Source organism: Apodemus sylvaticus, chromosome 9 (assembly GCF_947179515.1).
Source record: "Apodemus sylvaticus chromosome 9, mApoSyl1.1, whole genome shotgun sequence".
Classification (NCBI taxonomy): Eukaryota; Metazoa; Chordata; class Mammalia; order Rodentia; family Muridae; genus Apodemus; species Apodemus sylvaticus.
In genome coordinates, this window is record NC_067480.1 from 2,632,323 (window position 1) to 2,653,380 (window position 21,058).

Here is a 21,058-nt window from a genome sequence, read left to right on the forward strand (position 1 = left end):
GGAAATACAGTATTTTTTTGTTGTTATATAGTTTTTACTTATTATAACAACCCCTATTAAAAGACCATGTTTGTTTATGCAGCGATTCCTCATAAGTCCATATGTGAATTTTAGACATTCCTGACCTACCCACAGTCAGAACAGCTGTGGCTGCATGCCTGGGAAAGTGAGGTCATTGTTTCAACCCTAAAAATAATTTGCGTTATTTTTGATAATTGAGAACTGTTGCCAGGTTAATTAGGGATTGGAAAACACTTTTGTTCTGTCTAGTTTCTAATGTTTCAAATAGTCCGAAGTGTAAAAAGGTCTGAAACAAGGGTGTGTGTGTTTCAAACTTTTATGCTATTGAAAGACTGTCCTTGAGGGAAACCATTACCTCATTTGATAAACAGTTACGGAATGCCTTTGAGCTGCAGGTTAGAGAGCCAGAGGCTTTAACCCAATAATGCCAGTCCTGTGGAGTGTGGGTGGGGGATGGGGGACTAGTGACACCTGCTTCCCTTCCTTCAAGATTAGAATCACAGAATCCTGCCCTAATTTCCTGCTTGCATTTCATTCAGATTTTTAAGCAAAATGCCTTTTATCTACTCAGTGTTAGAGTCTTCCCCAAGCATATCATTTCTGTTTTGCTAACAAATCTTAAATGAGGAATAAAGTTATTTCTACTGTAGGGGGGAAAGGTACTACAAAAATTCTCTTTTGCAACATCCATTTCCATCCGGGCAACCCTTAAATAGCTGTTAGGAACAGTAGGTGATGGATCCTGTATGAATTAAGTTTATTAATTTGCTTAAGCAAGAATGTCTGCCAATAAATAGCTCTTACGGATCTCCTCTAGCAGTGGGCTTGAAAGCAGAACCGATCTCTGAAGTTTACGTGATGAAAAGGACCTCAGGGTTAACCCACCAGCTTCAAAGCCCCAGCAAAACATTCCAGTTACGCAGCAGCCCACACACTTGCTTTACGGCAGCCTGCCCACCTGCTTTACGGCTATGCTGCCACTGGACTCCAGTGCCCAAACTTGAATCTGATCAAGGAACCTGAGACTTAAAAGCCAGGAAGTGAATGTTATTACCATAAAAGACAGGCGGAAGCTTAGGTTCTGAGAAGGGAACTGCTTTCTACCTAATGTAAGGAGACTGAGGATCAACAGGAAGTTTAGGATTGGGTAGACACTGACTAAAGAGCTTCGACGGGGTACAGGCCACAGAAAGTTATAGAAAGCTAGTTTTAGGAGGGAGGAGGGTAGGTAGTATCGGGTCACAGAGGTGTAGGGAAGTGTAAAGGAGCCCACTGAATTTGGCATGCCTGGGGCTCGGGCGAGTGTTTTTCCCACTTCCTTCCACTACCTCCCCTCCCCCAGGGTTTCTTCGTGCAGCCCTGCGGGTCCTGGAACTCCAGGCTGACCCCTGCCAGCGTCTGTCTCTCTAGTGCTGGGATTAAAGGCCCGAGGTGCTGCCACCACCCAGAGAGAACTTTTTCAGCATCTCAAGTCCCAATTTTGCTACCTCACGGCTTTATGACCTTAGTCAAGCCACTTATTCATTGTTGACCTATTTATTCATTTATAAAATGAATTGATGCTGTTCATAATGGGATCTTTATGATTAAAAGCAGCATCTATCTGGAGCTGGCCATGGTTGAATAAACCGCACCTGGTACCCAAGTAGATCTGCGCCCTCTCGTGGCCCGTTTGGTTTTTTTTTGTTTTTTTTTAAAAAGATGTTTTAATTATTTTATTTATATGAGTACACTGTAGCTGTCTTCAGACACAGCCAGAAGAGGGCATTAGATCCCATTACAGAGGTTTGTGAGCCACCTTGTGGTTGCTGGGAATTGAACTCAGGACCTCTGGAAGAGCAGTCAGTGCTCTTAACCACTGAGCCATCTCTCCAGCCCTCCGTTTGTTTTTAAAATCATCTTCATCTGCTGAGATAGGACCGCTTCCTTCTACAGGTTGCTACAGAATTAGAAATGTGGGGAAAGGGGTGTATGTGAATGCAGCTGATATTCAAATTGTAGTTTATTCTTGTTTTGCTCATTAGCTGGTTTCTGGATAGAATCCTGAAGCGAAGACAAGGTGCAAGAGCCTATCCTTAGAGATGAAGTCTCGTATGCATGGAGGGGAAGCCGGGGCCCCTCAGGCAGTGCTGGGACTTCAAACTTGAGCATAGCAAGTACTGTAGTCACTTAACCTCCCTGGCAACACTCTCTGGCTGAGAGGGACTTTTGCTATGTTAAGTTTGCTCCCCACCTGCCACTGGGTGGCATGAGTCACCACATCCTGCTTATTAACTGATCTTACATTGCCTAGAGTGAGGATTTAGGAAGTGGTGGTAGGCTTCTATCAAACTCTAAAGGTGCTATAATTTTATAAGAAACATAATTATTTAAGCAATGACTTTTGAGGACAGATGGGATCGAAGAGAAAGAATACTCATGACCAGATACAGCATCAGCATCCCCTGGCGCCTATTAAAAACAAATTATTCTCCACCTCTAACCTACGTAATACCAGTCCCTGATTTTCAAGCGAAGATTTAAAGCCACCCTTAATTTATTTGGAGGATTATTTTATTTTACATTGTATCTACTCCTTTGCAGGCACTACTCCCTGGTGCCTGCATACGGAGCTCAGAGAACAAACTGCAGGAGTTGGTTGTTCTCTGTGTGCCCTGAGAACCTAACTCAAGCCATGCGTGCTGACAGGCACCTTTCTTTACTTGCTGAGCCATCTTGCTGGCCCCAAAGTTGTATTTGTTTTGTACGGACTGCTGTGCAACACTACACGGATACTCAGTGTTGGAGACGCAGGGTGTTCCTACCTTGCAGGAATTTCTTTTGGGGTGGCGTGGGTAGGAAGGGAACTGGTTTTCTCTGTATAGCTTGGCTGGCCTGGAACTAGCTCTGTAGACCAGGCTGGCCTTCAACTCACAGAGATCCTGCCTCTGCCTTCTAAGTGCTGGAATCAAAGGTGTCGCCACCACCGTCTGACATGGAATTTCTGATCAGACTTCTAGAATATGAACTCCGGCGGGAGAAAGTAAAGGACGCTGGCAGGAATGCAATTTCAAATAAGCGAGGGTGTTTCTGGAGCTCTCTGGAGAGTGCTCAGCCGCCGCCCTCTTCCGGATTACATTCCTTCTCTTGAACAATGTTTATCTAAAACTCAGTTTAACCAGGCCAACTGTCCTCAGCTAAATCAGGCAACCTCGGACTGCCGGCTGCCGGCGCCAGGGGACCCCCAAACCAGGGCGGCTCCCAGCCCACCCGGGTCAAATTCCAACGCTGGCGCTCCGCCCTCGGCCTGGGAATGCGGAAGGGCCGCAGGACCAGGACGGGGAGCGGGGAGGCCGGCGGGGCTGGGACGGCTTCGGCGGGGGTGTGCCATGCCGGTGAGCTGAGGAATCCATACTCGGGGCTATCCGAGCTGAGCTCGTCGGGCCGCGCAGCCAGGCTAGTTTCCGCCGCTGGCTGCCGTGCCCCGGGGTCTTAAAACGCTCGCAGCATCCCCCTGCCGCGGTTGGTTGGTCGCGCCGGGCTCGCCGGTGCTCCTTCCGCCCCGCCCCCGGGCCGGAAGTGCGGCGCCGCCACCGTCCCGCCGCAGCCTCAGCTAGTCGCCGTCGCCTGTCGGGTACTCTCGAGCGTGCAGCATCAGGTTAGGTGAGTGGCTCTCCGCCCCGAAGGGCATCCCCCGGCCGCATCTGTCCCTCGTGCTCCGCAACCGCGCCTGGAGCCGCGCCTGGAGCCTGCGGTCGGCGGGACCGTCGGCTGGCGGAGCGGAGGCGGCTCGGTTCCAGGCCCTGCGCGGTTCCTGTGCTGGCGAACCCCTGACCGAGCGAGGCCCCCGGCCGTGTGCACAGGGCCTGCGACTTCAGATGAGTGACACTTGGTGCACAGCTGCCCGCACCTGCTGCGGCTGTAGGCTGCAGGTCCAAGCTGTGTGTTAGCGCAAGTGCGCGCATCCGCTCTAGACGCTTTGGGGGGGGAGGAGAAGCCTGCTGGTGCACGGTTCCTGCCAGAGGAAACCAGGAACCGGTACTAGAGTTCGTGGTTAGCAAATACTAAAATGGGCCTATTTGCGTAAATTCTTCCTATGTCTCAGGTTTTGCAAAGATTTAGCTCATTGTTAGAGAAGGACAATTCACAGAAAGCTGAGAAGAATGGAGAACTTATTGAATCAGGGATCCAAGATGAACTGGTGTATCTTTGCTAGGAGGTACCGAGCAAAAGCTCAAAAGAGGAGCATCGTAATATGTGTACAGGAAGCACGGGAGGTCAACCCGAAGAGAACAGAACAATAACGAATACTAGCTGGGAATGAGGAAGGTAGTTAGGGTAGGGTATACACACGGCCCTGGGCTAGACCCTATAAAATAAAATACTGTAGTTAGCCAAGTTAGGCCTCTTTATAGGTGTATTAAAAACTCGATGAGAAATAAAAAAAATTATGTAAGAGGACTTGGAGAGTCACTTGGATCCCTCAACAAGGAAGTAACGCGATGAAAGGATGTTTAGGGTATCGGGTTGACAGCTTTTGTTAAAGATGGCTTGACTGTAGTCCTGTTTGTTAGAGAAATATCACAGCATTTTCTGAGTCAATAAACTCTTACAGAGTATCTCCTAAAAACACTTTTAGGAGTTTATGATTATAGAAAGTGATACCCAGAGAGGTGATGTCATGTCATTTTCCTGGGATCACTTGAGGAATTCATATGATGCCACCAACTTTTTTCTGTGAGCTTGCTCTCTCTGTCTCTCTCTCTGTTTCTCTCTCTCTCTCTCTCTCTCTCTCTCTCTCTCTCACACACACACACACACACACACACACAGAGGCACCTGATCACTCTTCCTGTCTGGATGCTAGGTTAAGTAAATTCTGTGATGGCTGTTTCCGTATTCATTTATGCTTCAGTGAGGCTGAGTTTACTGAGCTGAAGAACGGATCCTCAGGTGATGGTTGGCCAAAGTTAGGAAAGCCAGGAATGGGGCCAATATCCCCATCCCCCAAGGTTGAAAGATACAGCTGTGTAGGGATGGACGGCTTTCATAGACCCTGGTTACCAGCATCTTTGACTGTTCTCCGACAAATTCCACATGGCCGGCAAAACAGATTTCCCTTTCTCCCCTGAAGGATGCTCACTGAGTCCCCCTTACCTGGCAGAAGCCAGATAACAGGAGAAAAGGGTGTCAGAACTCACTATGTACACAGGAGGGAGACAGATAAACAGATGAGCCTTAGCAGGCTTGTTCCCCTCTTGATTGGGGCATGCGGGGGTGCATGTCGACAGTTTTAGAGGAAGATTATGATTTTTAGAGGAGTAAACTGGACTGAAAACATGATATCTAGGACAGTCCCTTGGGTCTGGGTGTGGTGTCACCTCTGGACTTGTTTCCAGACAGTAGAGGGAGGTACTCCATTATTGACGGGCATGCTTCCCGTGGTCAGGTCCTTGGACTTTGGAAGAGAAAGGGGAACCAGAGAGACCTTAAAGGCGTCTCTAAGGTTCTGCGTCCTTAGCATGGCAAGCACCATACTTCATGTTCACCAATGGCTTCAACTGATGGGCACTTGCAGCTGCTGATACAAAAGACACAGGGCTGGTGGGACATGTTGTGTGGCTGGGTTCCTTCTGCCTCTTCCTAGCTTTTATCTGAGAAGTTGGTAGAAGAGCTTATAAGCAGCTGTGAGGATTAATTATTAATGCATGTGGTGTGCTTACCCCATGTCTGGTACACTTGTAGCCTGTTCCTGTGTTAATAATGTTCCATCCAGGTACTGAGCAAGGGGTAACTAGCTGATGGTTTGAGTGTGTGCTGACTCATAGTAGAGTCTCGAGAAAAAGCCTTATTTTAGGGGTGCTCAGATCCAACACCTTACCATGAACATTTGTGTGTGTAGTATTGTTTGTGATGGGAAGAAATTAATTATATGTGTGTGGCTGCTTGCTGCTTGTTTATTTGGCACCTGCCGTGTGCGGGCAGTCTTCTTAAGACTCTCATCCAAGTAGAAAGGGAAGAGGCTGTAAAAGGGCATCTGTGAAGTAATCGTCCTCGTCAGTAGAGAAGAATAAAGGGCTGAGTGTGGCATTGGCCGGCATGTTGGAGGGCCTGGGTTTGATCCCCACACACTCAAAAACGTTTTCCAAAAGAGGAGGAGGACCCTCGCCAACTCAACACATTGGGCCAGTCCCAAAAAAATTTCATTTAAAAAAAGCCAGGCCTCCCAAGCATACATCTGTCATCTGACTTAAAAGAAACTCAGACAAGAGCTGCTCGAGGTCGTTGGACACTTCCAATCCTAGCACTCTAGAAGCTGAGGCAGGAAGCCCCTGAGTTTGAAGTCAGCCTGGGCTATGTAGTAAGGCTTTGCTTCAAAAAAAAAAAAAGGAAGGAAAATGAAAAGAAATACAAACAAGATTTGTCAGGGAGCCTGAGGTACACAGTTGACTTCTGGGACTTTCTGGAATGAGGTTAGCATTTATGACTTAATTGGGTTATTGCATAGGTGTACACATTTACACAAGTGATGGGGTACCGGAGGTAGGAGCCGACTGGGTCACCCAGAACACCTGTAAGGGAGAACAGTGAGTCTGTGGTAAAAGTGAAAATACATCTATTCAGCAAGTTTGCCCAATGCAAAGGAAAGTCGTAAAAAATGTGTTTAGCTCTTTAAAAGAAAGATAATTATGGAACTTTGAGGGGGGGAACTACTTGCATAACATAAAAACCAATTATATGTCATTCATTAAGCATATGAGGTTAATTTTGTGAGGCATTTTAATTTGATCATGTAGGAATTCCCTTTCTGATTGCTGTCTTCAAACTGGTCTTGCATCCGGTCATTCAAACATAAGTAATCTTGTCCACGGTGATTACGGGAGAACCCGTGTGAAATTTCTAGATTCTGACAGACATTGGAAAAGACAAAATTGAATTTAAAGGAACTTTGAATGTAAAAAAAAACTGAGTCCAGAGCCAGTCTGTGCTTTCCGCCTTCAATGGCTCCTCCTGTGAATCTGCTCACCAATGGAAACTCCCTCACTGCACAGCCACCCCACCCTGGCGAGTCAGCTGCCATTGTAGTGTAGCTGGGCCAAAGCAAGAATTCTTTCTGTAAATATTTTGTTTTTAATTATGTGTGTATGGGGCCGGGCTTGTGCATGTGAGAGCGATTGGATCCCAAGGAGCTGGAGTTACAGGTGGCTGTGATTTCCTCACTACCCCGAGCCGCCATCTTGGTCCTCCTCTAGATCCGTGCGCACTCTTGACTTACCTTCCCTCCAGCCACTGCACTTTGATTGCTTTATGACTCCTTTGTCCACAGAACCAGTTCCACCCTTTTCTCCTTAATCTACCAACAATCACTGGTGAGTTTTGTTTTTAGATTTTTATGGCTTGTACCGTTTGGTTCAATTTTTGAGACAAAACCTCACTCTGTAACCAGGCTGGCCTGGGACCTACCCATGTAGCCCAGGCTAGCCTCAAACTTCCAGCCTTGCCCTTGCCTCGGCCTGGAGAGACCCACCTGAATGGTGCTTTTGAGATACAAATTTTTCAACCAGCAATTAAGCCAGTCCAAGGATAGAACTTTGAAGAAAGCAGTCATTAGAAAGCAAGAAAAACCTGCAGAGCAGTAAAGGAATGTGAGCTAGGGTGGTGGGAAGGAGTGGGAGAAGACGCAGCTGGCAGCTTCCCGGGCCAGGGTGGAGTTCCATCACAGTCACTTTTTTTTTCTTTTACCAGAAATTCCCCAGTCACCTGACTGGTGGTCCTTTCTAGGCTTCTGTGGCTCTAAGCCTGAAACAAAGATGTTTCCTCCTGTCACTCTGAAAGAATTCACAGAACAAGGGCCTTGCTGCTTTCCTATGGATAAAGTGCTCTTAACTTTGTTATCAACACCTATAAGGCGATAGATACCTGGGGGCTTGCTGTTGTTGCTGTTGGTTTGGTTTGGAGACGGGGTCTTTATCCCCCTGGCTGTCCTGGAACTTAACTCTGTAGCCCAGGTTGGCCTTGAACTTAGCTCTTCCCCTCTCTGCCTCCAGAGTGCAAGGATCAGAGGTGTGTGCCACCACACCTGGTCAATAAATTCCCAGGAATCCCCAAGCGGTTTAGCCTTGCATGCTTGTCCTCTTCTGAAGGGATCGTGTCCAGTGTGGCTGACTCACACGGATGGCGGGTTGCCGCTGGGTTTTGCAGCGGGCCTCAGTTCCCTGCTATCTCGTGCTAGCATCTGCGGATTGACTCACAACAGAGCAAGCAGGGGATGCAGTGTCTGTTGTAACAGTCAACCGACATCATTGCACAATGCATTCTGCCTGCACTGGTCCACTCTCCAGTCTTCACTTCTTAGTGGCCGCACAATGACAGCTGTTGAGTGTCGTCTTGGAGCCCAACAAGCACCTTGGCAAGTGGAAGAAGGAATTTCAGTGCCACAAGGAACCATGAAGTAGCAAATTGCTTGGGCGGGGGGGGGGGGGGGGGGGGGGGGGGCAGTGTTGTAGGGGACAGATTTCTCATTGAGTACTCAACACCCCAAAAATCTGGGAGTGCTAATCTGGTGATTCCTTCTGCACTTGTTCAAGAAGTGCAGACAAGATTTTTGTCTGAAAATCGGGGATTTTAGTAAAATGTCGCATTAAAAAATTGGAGAGATGATTCAGTGGTTAAGAGCACTGACTGCTCTTCCAGAGGTTCTGAGTTCAATTCCCAACAACCACATGATAGCTCACAACCATCTGTAATGGGATCCAATGCCCTCTACCAGTTTGTCTGAAGAAAGAGACAGTGTACTCATACACTAAAGGTCATCTTAGGGCCTACTAAACAAACCTTCCTGAAGACTGCCAAAATTTGCTAGCTGCCAACCATTGGCCATGCGTTGGCTCCACACGTATGTATATAAGTGTGCACATACGTGTGGAGGCCAGAGGACTATCCCCGGTGTCATCCTTAGGAGGGTTCGCCTTTTTGAGACCTAAGCTCTGCTGGCCTGTGTGTGTCTCTCGACATGGACTCTCAGCTCCAACTCAGGTCCTCGTCCTTTTAGTTGTAACAGCAACTAATCCGTCTTCCTAGCCCATGATTCACCTCTTATGTGGATGAAGAGAATGAGGTAGCTAAAGTAGCCAAAAGTCAGAGAACTGGAATTAGAATCTAGGCCTCCATTTACGGACAGTGACTAACTTTGAAAAGCCACAGGACATGCTCACAGCCAGGGTGGACCAAGTGGTGCACATTGGAAATGCCTAGCACATTTACGAAAACTTGATTGTTTCATGCTTATGAGGGTTTTTTTTGCCTTGTGTATGTCTATGCATCATGTGCATGCCTGGAACCTGTGGAGACCAAGAGGGTGTCAGATCCCCGGGGACTAGAGTTACAGTTGTGAGCCTCCGTGTGAGTGCTAGGAGTCAAACCCAGGTCTTCCACAAGAGCAGCAAGTGTTCTTATCAGTGAACCAACCTCCAGCTCCCACCGAGTGCACCTTTAAACTAAATTGGTCTCCAGTCTCAGCACTGCCCTTCTGTTAGGCTAGACTGAGATTCTGGCAGCTTTCTTTTTTTTCTTTTCTTTTTTTTTTTTTTTAAATAAACTTCAGAGATGGCTGGTGCACAAGACTGAGAGAGCAGTGTTTATTGCCAGTGGTGGCGACAGATGCTTGGGGAAGCATCAAAGGGACGTTGGAATGAATCCTTGGGTGACAGACAGCAGCACGTGCTCTGAGCATCTTTCTGGGCCTGAGGAAGCCAGGCAGGCAGGATAAAACTCACAGATTTCTGCTGGTTTATGGCTTGGACATCAGACACTTACATCACGCATAAAGCCAGCTTCCTGCATCCCTGTCGACGATGTGAGCTGGCGGCACAGGAATCCCTTGGTTCACTATGTTAGGGATACAGAGGAAAACTGAAGAGTTTGAGGAGGAAATGCCTTTTGATTTTAGTTAAAGGTAATCTACATTCTGGGCTATGATTTATTGGGAATACTTTCATCAGTGACTGTAATGACTGTAGTCTAAGAGTAGAGGGTTGGGTAAGGCGCTCCCCCCTTGGAAGGCACTTTCATTAATAATTGAGCATAAAGGTTTCTCTGTTAATTCACGGCTAATAGAAGGTGCTGCCGCCGGTTAGCCCCGTCTGACCTGCTACACTGCATAGTCAATCCAGGCTTTGGCCTCTCCCATCGGTCGCTCCCAGTACAGTCTGTCTGTGTAGTTTCTCAGGTGTAGTTTGGACTTACATGAAAACTCTACCTGTCTGTGATCTAAATGCAGAGGAGAGTCACCGCGTGGAAACCCATGCTTACTTACCTCTGTTGGGAACTTTGAAAGGTTTTAAGTGAGCTACAATAGCTAGAAGAGAGGTTACTGGGAAAGAGGTGGTGGGTGTATAGAGATTACCTCTAATAGGGTTTGAGTATGCCCGACTTGGGAAGTTGTTCAATGTCTGGACTTCAGCTGCTTCATTTCAAAGGCAGGCAGCATCATTTAATGCTAGGCTGTTTAAACTTTCTCCACTCGATGTGATCCATTTTCTCCTGAAAGTGAGTGGGTGGGTGGGTGGGTAGGTAGGTAGGTGTGTATATGTAATTGGTGTACATGAGGCTGAGGAAAAGACTCTGTATAAAGGCCGTTTCTGCCAAGTCTGACAGTCAGCCTGTGTTTGAACCCATGTGGTGGGAGGAAACCAATCCTCAAACACTGAAACACTGCCCTCTAATATACATATGCATGTGTGGGCACACACAAATTTTTAAAAATGCTTTTTTTTTTTTTTTTAAATAAAACCAAGTGTGGTAGTACATGTTTGTGATACTGGAGAGCTAGGATCTGAGGAAGCTGACTCAAGTCTGTGTGAATGATGAAGGTGAGGTGTCCTGTGGTGACAGGAAAGAGGCAGAGGGACACATCTGAGAACTGGTATACCAGGGAGAGATTTAGAGAGGCTGACTGACTCCTAGCTTCCCGCTGGGAGAGCTGGGGGACTGAAAGCTGGGGGAGTTAATAGAGGGGATAATGGATTCCCTTCCTAGCACATTGATTTTGCCGTCTGTGGGATGTCCAAAATGGGCCTGTTATCTGGACATCTGGAGACGAATCTGCAGCTCAATGTGAAGTGCAACCCCACAAGTGGAGGTGGAGGGCCCCAAGCCACAACACTGCAGAGGAAGGATTCTATAGCAGCCTGGGATTCATCGTGAAACCCTGTCAGAAATGCCAGGATGTGAGAAGCCAGGGTGTTTGAGGGGAGGTGGAGTGGAAGAAAAAACCCAGGTGGGCCAATCCTGGAAGTAGGAGACTGAGGCTGCAGTGGTGGGCAGCCAGCCCACAGCCCAGCCCACACAGTGTTAAGTACAGTGCTGGCTCCGAAGAAAGACTTTGACTTTCTGTCAGCCTGAGGCAGTTGCTGTGGACTGAGGAGTGAATGGGGGGTGAGTAGGCATACGTTTTTTCTCAACCTACTTTAATAAGGGTTCGACCCTCCTCTAGCCCACCACCCACCAGAGGAAGAGAAAAGTTATTTAGGGCGTGGAGGATGTGGCCTGTTTAGAAATTGTTCTTTGGAGCAAATCCAATCTGTTTTGTCAGGAGGTCAGTTCAGGTACAGGATTCAGCAGAGGCAGCTCCATCCACTGGCAAATGCTTCACAAATTTATCAGCAGTCCAGTTCAGTAGTGTGGGGATAGCAAACAGGAGTGGGCAGAGGTGGCACAACCTGGCAGAAACAGCCAGGCCTCAGCTGAAGGAATCAGCAGGAGCAATTAGGACCAGCGGGGACTCAAGAAGCTTTTTGCAAAGCCTGTCTCAGTGAAGCGAAGATCAGCAAAGATGTGAGATCACCGAAGCATTGTAAAGCTAGCTATGCAAGCAAGCCTCCGTCACTGTCCATTGAGTCCCATTTCTACTCCCTCCAAACATCACATGGGGGTCTTACCTCAGCACATGAGTCCGTATTGACTGCCATTGCTCTGCTAATCGACCTGAAGCAGCAAGAAGCCACCAGAACACCATCAGAAGTTTTGGGGGCCTTTCTCTTTATGCAGTCATGACAAATGGAGCCCAGCTGTGCAATGTAAGGTGAACCAAAACACGTGTGTTGTTATCAAGAATCTCTCATTATGAGTCCTTTCACGTGCGTGCTTAAGCAAAACATTCTTTCACCGGTGTCTGCTTCAGGAAAACACTCCTTCAAGTGTCTGCCCCAGCAAAACACCATCCGACACAACTGATTTTCCAAAGAAAAATTTCCGCATCAGTGGTGAGAAAGGAGAGGAAGCCAAGCAAGATAAGAGTTCTCCCAGAAGGCAATCGGGAGGGGATGTTTTCCTCTAGACCAGACTTCTCATTAGATTGGTGGTTTTGATATAGCTTTACTCAATTTTCAATGTGTACGTTATGAGTACTGTATGGTTGTGTGTGTGTGTGTGTGTGTGTGAAGTGTATTTTGTTTTTGTGATTCTGGACAAGTACTCTACCACTGAGAATATCCCCAACCCTAAAAATCTTAAACTCCCAGCACTTAGGAGACAGAGGCAAGAGGATTGTAAATCCAAAACCAGCTGGGCTACAGATATAGTAAGACCCTAGACAACGTGTGTGTGTGTGTGTGTGTGTGTGTGTGTGTGTGTGTGTGTGTGTGTGAAAGAGAGAGAGAGAGAGAGAGAAAGAGAGAGAGAGAAAGAGAGAGAACAAGTATGTATGTATGTATGTATGTATGCTTAACAAAGATGGGTTTCCTTTTTTGTTGTTTGGCATGATCTTGATATGTTCTCCAGCTGTCCTAGAACTCACACTGTAGACCATGCTTGGGTAGGTACCCCACCATGCTCAGCCCAAAGTTGGGTTTCTTTTTCCTTTTTTTTTTCATATTTTTATTGGTTATTTATTTATTTACATTTCAAATATTATCCCCCTTCCCAGCTTCCCCTCTACAAACTCCTATCCCCTCACTCCACCCTTGCCTCTATGAGGGTGCCCCCCACCTGCTTACCCCCCACACACATACACACACCGCCTCAGCACCCTAGTGTTCCCCTATCCTGAGTCATCAGGCTTTCACAGGACCAAGGGGCTCCTCTCCCATTGATTCCAAACAAGGCCATCCTCTGCTACATATATGGCTGGAGCCATGGGTTCCTCCATGTGTACTCTTCGGTGGTTTGGTCCCTGGGAGCTCTGAGAGGTCTGGTTGGTTGATATTGATGTTCTTCCTATGATGCTGCAAACCCCTTCAGCTCCTTCAGTCTTTGCTCCAGCTCTTCCATTGGGGTCCCTGTGCTCAGTCTGATGGTTGGCTGCATTCATCCGCATCTGTATTTGTCAGGCTCTGGCAGGGCCTCTCAGGAGACAGCTATATCAGGCTCCTGTCAGCAAGCACTTCTTGGCATCAGCAATAGTGTCTGTGTTTGATGGATCCCTAGGTGGAGCAGTCTCTAGATGACCTTTCCTTCAGACTTTGCTCCACTATTTGTCCCTGCGTTTCCTTTTGTCAGGAATTCTGGATTGTTTTTGAGGTGGGTGGGTTGGGTTTCTAAAGAAACAGTTTTAGGGCTGGGTAAGTGATCCAGTCAATGAAGTGCTTAACCATGCAAGTGTGAGTCTCTGTGTCCAGATCCTAGGACCCCCATAGAAAGCTGGCTCATGAGTGCACCTAAAATCCCAGTGCTGGGGTGGCTGTGGGGCAGGAGCTCATTGGTCCGCCAGCCAGTTGGTGAGCCTCCAGGTGCAGCAAGAGAGCCTGCCTCACAAATTAGAGTGGAAGGGACTGGAGAGGTGGCTGAGAGGTTAAGAGCTGCGCTCTTCCAGATGTCCTGAGCTCAATTCCCGGCAACCACATGGTGGCTCACATCTATGAGAGATCTGGTGCCCTCTTCTGGCCTGCAGACATACATACAGGCAGAATGCTATATACATAATAAATACATAAATAAATCCTAAGAAAAATTAGAGTGGAAAGTGTCTGAGGACGACACCCAGTGTCCTCCACATACATGCGTATACGTATACACAGACACCTTTAACAAGCATTAAGGGAGGTGTGCTTAGGAAGCCGTCCGCACACACTTGGGAAGTAGGCGTGGGTTTCTCCAGAGAGAGTTGTGCCAAAACCACTTAAGGTAGAGTGCTATTCCAATCAGCAGCTAGCTCTGCGGCATGTTTTGATAAAGGCCGGTGAGTGATTGTGTTCTCACCTGTCAGGGATCAGGCAGCTGCACCAGCCAAGGCTTTGTGACAGATGCCTCCCCACCCCCATCCGCATCCCCACTCCCACTCCCAGTTATTTTTAACTAGCCACGCTCCCTAACCAAATCTTTGCATTTGGCATTATCTCATCATTGACTCCTTGGAGAACTCTTAATTAAACCTCAAAAATGTTTAATGTAGGAGTTTTTGATTTAACACTCAGCATGATACAGTTGACAAGTTATTTTGTTAAGTAAAATGTTACTCTTAAGTAAGTTTGAGAAATGGTCGGCTGATAGAACTTATCTGTGACTTTAGACTACTGATATCCATCAAATCTTGAACTAAAATGAGTACCTCTCACATGAGAAAACCTTTCATCTGACAGTTCCAGGATGTAAAGTGTTTAGAAAGTCAGTTGACACTGGGGGCGTAGCTCATTGGGAGAGCCTACTATAACATGCATGAAAACCTGGGGTTAAACCTATTTTGGTGAGTTTTATGAAATGTGGCATAAGTTATAGTCATGAGAGAGGACGGAACCTCAGTTGAGAAATGCCTCCCTAAGATCAGGTTGTGGGCAAGCCTATAGGACATTTTCTTAATTAGTGATGTGGGAGAACACAGCCTGTGGTGGGTAGGACCATCCCTAGGCTGGTGGTCCCCAGTTCTATAAGAAAGCAGAAAGCAGGACAAGCAAACCACGAGGAACAAGCCAGTAAGCAGCACCCCTCCCAACAGTACCTGGAGACACATCCACCTGTAACTCCAGTCCCAAACTTTGGAGTTAGATTCTAACTCCAAAGCTGACAGTATTGTGTTCTATTTGCATTGGTGCATTGTCTAGTAAAGGGAATAGATTCTGAGAATGTCATTGTTAGGTGGTCTCATTGCTCTGCAGACGGCATGCAGTTAGTCACACAAAACCAGTCAGAATAGCTTGCTGCAGACCAAGACCATGTGGTATACACCATTGTATATGTTATCTGTCATCAACCAAAACATTACCATGCATGTACTGGTATTATCTAAATGCAGCCAGGGCATGTACCATGCCTATAATCACAGCACTCAAAAGACAGGTAAGAGGACCGAGAGTTTCAGGTCATGTGTGATGACCTACCTTATGATGAATTCAAGACCAGCCTGAATTACATGAGACCCTATTGTTTTTATAGGGCTGGGGGGTAAAAAATAATAAAGTGCATTCTGTTTGCCAGTTAAATTGCTGATGGCTGTCAGCGTGGTGGAGGGTAACACCCAACCCATTTACAGAATCTCTAGGAATGATTGGGAAGATGATGAAATTCAGAAGTAATCAAATGGGGGAAATGCAGGGACAGCTCAGAAGTCTAAGGGGAAATTGGGTCCAGATGATGTATTTTCAAGGTGAGACTGACTACCCTAGTCCTGTCTACAGTATTCACTCGGTTCTCACCATGCATTATGTTTCTGTAAATTCCCAATGGATAACAGTTAGTCTTGGGAGCTTTTACAATTGCCTATAACTGTAACTCCAGGGTTCCAGCACCCTCCTCTGGCCTCCGTGGGCACCTGTACTCATGCACACATACCCACATACAGACATAAACACATACACAATTAAAAATAAAGTCGAAATCTTAGTCTTTTTAGGAGGTGGTGGCCCACACCTTTAACCCCAGTACTCATAGGCAGAGTGAGTTCCAGGACAGGCAGAGCTACATAGAGAAAACCTTGTCTCAAAAACAAAACAAAACAAAAAAAATTAGTTTTGTGACACGTGATGGAAAGTTCATTGGTAAATTCTGTTATTTAAAATCTACTTTAACTGTCACGATGAAAATAAAGCTTGGACATACTTACTCTTACTGTCTCGAAGCAAATTTCCTTATTAAGATATTTTTACCCTAGCTTGGCACACAGCTTTAATCCCAGCACTTGGGAATCAGAGACAGGAAGATCTTTGTGACTTCCAGGCCAGCTGGGGTTACACAGTAAGAACCTTGCTTTAAAAAAGAAAGATTTCATTTATTAACTTTAGGTGTGTGCATACCCTTCTTGCTTTATGTATCATGCTTTAGTTCTTGTTTGTTTGTTTTCAGATTTGAACCGCCACCATGTCAAGCAAAAAAGCGAAGACCAAGACCACCAAGAAGCGCCCTCAGCGCGCAACATCCAATGTCTTCGCCATGTTTGACCAGTCCCAGATCCAAGAGTTCAAAGAGGCCTTCAACATGATCGACCAGAACCGGGACGGCTTTATTGACAAGGAGGACCTGCACGACATGCTGGCGTCTCTGGGTAGCCTTTATGTGCTTTTTCCCTTCATGTGCATTCTTCTGGTGATAGTCCATCTCTGGACCTTTTGTCCTGTGGTTTAACCCAGTTCTGAAGGACCTATGAAAAGGTTTCAGGTGTGGGCGTGGCCCTGATAGGAGCTGGGATCAGCTGCAGGGTGGGGACTTGGCAGGTATGGTTCCTGTTAGCTAAGTAGATTGTGCCGAATGAGCCTGAAAGCCTTGTGTGTAGGGGGGGGATGGTGTGTGTGTGTGTGTGTGTGTGTGTGTGTGTGTGATTTTAGCTAAGTACAAGAGATCAGAAGTTGCAGTAACAATTGCAGTTAATAATATACAGTGGGTAATATCCTGTGGGTAGAGGACAGACAGGTCTTGAACAAATAAACAAAGAGGTACCATACCACTCATAACTAACAATGTTTGTCTGGGAAGGTAGGGAGGTGTTATTCAAAGTGGACCCCAGGAAGAGAGACTTCCATAATATCTTTATAAAAGAGAGTGGGAAAGAGAGAGAGGAAAAAAAACCATAAGTGGGGATGATGAGATGACTCAGCAGGTAAAGCTGCATGCTGCCAAGCCTGGTGACCTCAGTGTGAGCCCCAGGATGGAGAGGCCTGGCTCCTGGAACGTGTTCTCAGTCCTCAGTCCTCTATGTGTGCTCCATGGCACTGATGCACACACGTATGCACGCGCACATACCACTAACAACACACACACACACACACACACACACACACGATCCATTTTTAGATCCCTGTTTCACTCAGAACTCTCTTGACTCTCTGCGTTTCAGTCATCCCCGCCCCCTCTATCCCAGAATGTTGCAAGAGAGTCCGGGTTAGATCTGCACATGGGAAAGTGGTCTTTTTTTTTTTTTTTTAAACCTGTTTTCACTTGCTTGGTGGCTCCATCAGTACAAGTGAGCTAAGCAGGTGTAGTGAGTGGAATGGCTGTTACTGGGTCATTTAAATTTCACCCAGATTCTGGACGGGCCTGCCATTAAGTTTTAGTCTGGTATAATTCTTGAGATGTTTCCTTAGATCTGAAGATGCAGTCAACACATCCTTTTCTTGTGTGTTAACTCCATGTCTGAAGGGGCCTTTGAGACGCTGATGTCAGCTAGTCCTATTCCCAGGAAGCTGTTTAGGGCAGATGGCACTAAACTCAGTATCTGCAGTACTGGGTTTCAGTTCCAGGTCTTCTCCAGGCCTGTAGGTGAACTGATTTTCAAGCCCCTTCCCCAAGGCCTCTCCTGTGGAGAGCTCTGAAGATTTTGTCCCTACACACACACACACACACACACACACACACACACACACACACACACACACACACACACGCTGTCAGGGAATGCTCTGGCTGATGTCCCACGGTCTGTTTTCCATAGGAACTGAAATCAGGGTTTTTCTTTACTGTGAGTGCTCCAGTTCAAGTCTGGCCTGGTGGCTCATCATCAGCACACAGGAGGGCGAGTTGGGAGGATGAGGCAGGAGAGTAGCAGCACTTGGGCTGACAGTGCTTTCTGTAGTATCACTCAAAATAAGCCTCCAGTCCCAAGCTGACCTAATAGTTTTAACTCAGATGATCAGCTTTTAAGTAGTTTTGAAGCTTACCAACCCACGGGCAACTGTATCATAATTAGAAACATTAATGTTGATTTGTCTTTAAATTTTTTTAAAGGCTTATTTATTATATCTAGGTACAGTGTAGCTGTCTTCACACCCCAGAAGAGGAAATCAGATCTCTTTACAGATGGTTGTGAGCCACCATGTGGGTGCTTGGATTTGAACTCAGGAGCTTCGGAAGAGCAGTCGGTGCTCTTACCTACTGACCCACTGACCCATCTCTCCAGCCCCGATTTGTCTTTTAATTGCTGATGTTGAGACAACCCTTGATGAACCAATGTAGAATCAACATCAGCCTTTGATAGTGCGGTATTGCCTGTCAAAGTTTGAGGGTTTGGGTTTCTTTGTTGTTGATTTTTAATAAAAAGCAATGAAGAAGATAGCAAGATAGTTCAGCACAGAAAGGCGTTTTTGTCTTAAGCCTGGGGTTTGAACCCTTAAAACTCCTGAAAAGTTGTTTGTCCTCAGACCTCAGATACATGTGGTATCATGTATGTTACATGTAAATGTAGTAAAAAAAAAAAAATACTTGTAAAGATATGTGTGGGGTCTGGAGAGATGGCTCAGCACTTAAGAACACTGCTCTTCCAGAGGTCCTGAGTTCAATTCCCAGCAACCACGTGGTGGTAAAGGGATCTGATGCCCTCTTCTGGCATGTGTCTGAATACATTTGCAGTGTACTCATAAAAATAAAAAAAAAATCTTAAAAAAAAAAAAGAAAAGAAAAGAAAAGAAAGGTCATGGGAGGTATGGGACAAAAAAGAAAAAAAAGGATACATGTGGTAGTACAACAATAGCCAAATGATCCCAGCTTTGTTCCAATGTGCTCGCTCACAGGGAAGAACCCCACTGACGCCTACCTGGACGCCATGATGAACGAGGCCCCAGGCCCCATCAATTTCACCATGTTCCTCACCATGTTTGGAGAGAAGCTGAACGGCACCGACCCCGAGGACGTCATCAGAAACGCCTTCGCTTGCTTCGATGAGGAAGCCACAGGTAACGCTGCGTGCGTGCGTGCCTGCCTGCCTGCCTGCCTGCCTGCCTGCCTGTCCTCACTTTAGGGTACATGGAGCATATTTTAGGAATTTTTTTTTTAAGATTTATTTATTATTATGTAAGTACACTGTAGCTGTCTTCAGACACTCTAGAAGAGGGCATCAGATCTCATTACAGATGGTTGTGAGCCGCCATGTGGTTGCTGGGATTTGATCTCAGAACCTCTGGAAGAGCAGTCTTAACCGGCTGAGCCATCTCTCCAGCCCTAGGACATTTTCTAATGTGTAAATTTTTTTGTCTTTAGTTAAAACAAAAACAAGCTAACCAATCCTGTTGGCCTGGCCATAGATCTGTTGTAGGTCATAAAACGGCTTCGCCTGTCTCGTTCACCTTTGAATCTGGCTTCAAGCTTCCTAACTTCCAAATTGTCCAGGGTCCATTTGATAGTCCTGGACAATGAAAGCTATCCTTTCTGAGACCCCTGGCTTCTCTGGAAAGCATGGTTTTATAGCACGAGCCCTTGAAGTGTTCTGTGTCTCTGCGTTACCTGGGGTTTTGCTCTGTTTTTGTGTCCCATTTCCCTGCTCCTCTGGAGAGGCACATTTCAGTGTGAAAAGCCTTCCCGGTCTCACCGTCCTCTTCTCATCCTTCCTTCTTCAGTCGTTTCTCCTTTTCCGCACCATCCTCCTGCTGGGTCTCACACATCACCTTGGTATCTCCCTCCCTCAGTCCTGACACACATCTGTCCCTGCACTGGCTCTGGGTGGCACTCCCTCTTGTTCTGGGCAGCCACCTCTTAATTTTTACTTGACTCTGTGTTTTTATACTATGGTTTTTACAAAATTTTGTTTTTCTTTTCTGTGTATAAATATTACAGCTATGTGTATGTGTGTGTACCACATGCACACCTGGTGCCTTCAGGGGCCAGAGGGGGCATAAGATCCTTAGGTCTGAAGTTACTAATGGTTGTGCGACTCTGGGTGCTGAGAATCGAGCCCAGGTCCTTGAGGAGAGCAGCCTGTGTAACCACTAAGCTATATCTCCATTTTGACACTTTTAAAAATTAACTTAGTGTTAATAGAGTGCTCTGGAGTGGCCGGGAAGCAGCAGCATGTGGTAGCCCCGTGAGAGTGCTGAATCGCTGATGCTAACATGGCCGTGGTTCAGATTGTGCTGTGAGCCTTCCTTTGTTGCCCTCCAGGCACCATCCAGGAGGATTACCTGAGGGAGCTGCTGACCACCATGGGCGACCGCTTCACAGACGAGGAAGTGGATGAGCTGTACAGGGAGGCCCCCATTGACAAAAAGGGGAATTTCAACTACATCGAGTTCACACGCATCCTCAAGCACGGCGCGAAAGACAAAGATGACTGAAGCACCACCGCTGACACTCTGCTGTGTTTCCTTACTTTGTGTCTCAGACACACACACACATCCATCCCATAGGCCCTACTGTGTGCCACTTAGTTCCTCAGACACTCCCCACCCCCCATAGGCCCTACTGCGTGCCACTTAGTTTCACAGCTTTTCCTCTTTTTTAATGTATTTATTCCAGACCCTTTCTGTCACTTAGCACATGTATAATCAGACTGGAATGGGGACAATGTTGTAAATTGTACTGAAAATGAGATGCAAATAAAAATCAACCAATGTGAAAGCCCAGGAAAATATATCCGTATTTCTGGTTTTGCTGGATTTTTTTTTACATCTTTATATAATAAAAATGTTATTTTGAAATAAAGACTATGCTGACTCAAGTGGAGTATAAAACAAACGAATGATAGTTGGGGTACTCCTTTCTTCAGGTTTCCAAATGTAAAATTCAGACTTTCTAACATTCACATCTTCAGGACTTTTAAATACACTTTTGCATCTTCTAAGAGCTAGTTACACCATTGGTCTTTATCTTGCTTCTTCTAGGGAAATGCCTGTTGAATGCTAAGTATAGAATGTCTAGGAAAACAGAT

General features: G+C 46.5%; 1 protein-coding gene across 1 annotated transcript; it reads left to right on the plus strand.

The window, feature by feature from the left end:
- Window positions 1–3,549: 3,549 nt before the first annotated feature.
- LOC127692091 (myosin regulatory light chain 12B) lies at window positions 3,550–20,761 on the plus strand. The gene is made up of 4 exons (XM_052192050.1): window positions 3,550–3,663; window positions 16,273–16,471; window positions 18,930–19,091; window positions 20,293–20,761. Exons 2-4 carry the CDS (start codon window positions 16,288–16,290, stop codon window positions 20,463–20,465), a joined length of 519 nt encoding a protein of 172 aa, XP_052048010.1. The 5' UTR covers window positions 3,550–3,663; window positions 16,273–16,287; the 3' UTR covers window positions 20,466–20,761.
- Window positions 20,762–21,058: the final 297 nt, after the last annotated feature.